Below are 2,360 nucleotides of genomic sequence, written 5' to 3'. Positions count from 1 at the left end.
TGATGACATTCAAAAAGGTGAAGTCATGGTAGATGAGGATTTGAAGAAGAAGGGGAAGAGTAGAGATCAGAAAAAGAAGAAAAATGATAATTCAACAAATAATGAGATTGAAGAGAGCAAATATATTCCAGCTCTACCTTTCCCCAAAAGCAATAAAGCGAGAAGTTGGACAAATAATTCGAGCACTTTCTAGAAGTGTTCAAGCAGTTGCATATGAATATACCTTTCATAGAGGTGCTTTCTCATATGCCAGCTTATGCTTAATTCATGAAGAAGATATTGTCCAAGAAGAGGAAAGTGGAAGAGACATCGGTTGTCAAGATGACGGAGCATTGTAGTGCCATCTTGCGAAATAAGTTTCCTAAAAAATGTGGAGATCCAGGGAGTTTTACTATACCTTGCTCTTTAGGAAGTACTAAATTTCAAAAATCTCGGTGTGATTCAGGTGCTTCTATTAATCTTATGCATTTGTCTATTTACAAAAAGTTGGAGGGCGAGATTGGAGAAATCAGGCCGATACGTGTGTCCTTGCAGCTGGCGGATCAGACCATAATCATACCTGAAGGTATAGTGGAAGATGTGCTGGTTCGGGTAGACAAATTTGTGTTCCCGATGGACTTCATTGTGGTCAATATGGAGGAGAATATGGAGATCCCTATGGTTTTAGGAAGACCATTCCTGGCTACGGGCAAAGCAATTCTAGATATTCAAGAAATGCAGCTCATGCTCAGAGTAGGGGATGAAAGGATGATCTTCAAAATGGAAGGCGATAGGGGTCCCCTGAAAGAGCAACTGGAAAAGAGTGAAGCTATAAAAGTTTGGGATGAAAGGATGTGTGCACTGGGACGGGCGTGCAAGGGAGATCCCGACTTCGATTCACACCCCGACTAGATGAATCAAGAAAGTTTCCTTTACCTCTTGCTTTTTATTTGTGTGTCATGGGGACATGTCACAATTTAAAGTGTGGGGTGGGGAAGGCATATATGTATATGTGTGTTTGTAGTCGTTTTTTTTGATTGAAAATAAAAAGAAATTTACTTTTCCCAATGATGGATTTCCTCGGTTGTCTTCTTGAGGGATTAAAGTCGGAAAAAAAAACTTTAGAAATTTGTTTATATTTTGTTTTTCCTAGGTAGTGTAACAATCCCCTCTTGGTTTTTCTTTGTTCCGCAGTTCTTTTGCAAGGTTTTTGCTTGAACCGGGTGTAGTTAATTTTTCTTTTGGTAGGAGTAGTGAAGTCTTGTGCAGGTGCTAAAGGGAGATGACTTTTCTTGACTTTGTTGTGCCTTGAGGAGCAGTGAGTGCCTTATTTTGTGATGCCTAGGCTTAGTTCTTGACTCCTAATAAGTACCTTAAACTGTGTGATTGTAACTGCTTTGACTAGAGAGTCGGGATGGATCCTATCCTGAGTGAGTTATGTGCCAATGTGTGAGTGAAGTTTTTGTTGATATTCTGTGCATGTCAGTGATGTCTAGAACTTGCCTCGTGTGTTTGCAAAGCAAAATAGTAGTCTTGTTCAGCCTAAGAAGTGATATAGGCATTTCTTTATTGAGCCATATATATGCTTTTACCCACCTAATGAATGTGTATCTTAGTTAGCCCCGTTGAGCCTATAATCCTATTTCTTTGGCAACCACACTACAAGCTTGACCCCTTTGTTTTAATTGTCTATCTATTTGAACCTTTTACCTCTCGTGAGCACTTGAATTTGCATGAGCTTATAAATGCTGAGTGAGGTATGGTCGGGTTCTGAGTGGAGCTATAGAAATAGGAAAAAGGTGAATTGTTTGAAAAATTATGAGAGCCACTTGTGGAGGATTGAAAAAAAGAGTGTGATTGAAAAAATAATATCAGAACTTAGAAAAAAAAATTTAATTATTCCTTGCTAGTGGTAGTTCTCATCTTGTTTATGCTTAAAGGATATTTGGAGTTTGATGCTATTATGTATGATGGTTGGGGTTCGGCTCAACATAAGTGTGGGGGTTTGAATTGTTAATCTATATATATATTAAAGAAATTAAGTTACCAAATATAGTTAGCATTGTGATTAAGCCAAGTGGCAAGTTATTAACAAGCCAAGTGACAATTTATTGAAAAGCCACTTGGCAACCTTATTAAATCAAAATTAAAATATATGCTGTACTACACAGATTTTTTGGGAAACAAACATTCAATCATCCAATTTTTATCGGCTCTTTTATAAAAAATTTCCTTTACATAAAGTTAATTGTTAATTTTTTTAGGATTAATAAATTAAAAGGTACTGAAAATAAGGAAACACCAAAACTTAAACAAAAGAACCGTACATGTAACGATTCGACCGGTCGTTTTGAGCTCTAGTGCATCGTTCAGCGGTTTGA

General features: G+C 37.3%; 1 protein-coding gene across 1 annotated transcript; it reads left to right on the top strand.

The window, feature by feature from the left end:
- LOC109222284 lies at positions 268-891 on the top strand. Its single transcript, XM_019386656.1, has one exon. It carries the CDS (start codon positions 268-270, stop codon positions 889-891), a length of 624 nt encoding a protein of 207 aa, XP_019242201.1.

This window comes from Nicotiana attenuata, chromosome 2, assembly GCF_001879085.1.
Source record: "Nicotiana attenuata strain UT chromosome 2, NIATTr2, whole genome shotgun sequence".
Lineage (NCBI taxonomy): Eukaryota > Viridiplantae > Streptophyta > Magnoliopsida > Solanales > Solanaceae > Nicotiana > Nicotiana attenuata.
This window is presented reverse-complemented; position numbering and strand designations above follow the sequence as displayed.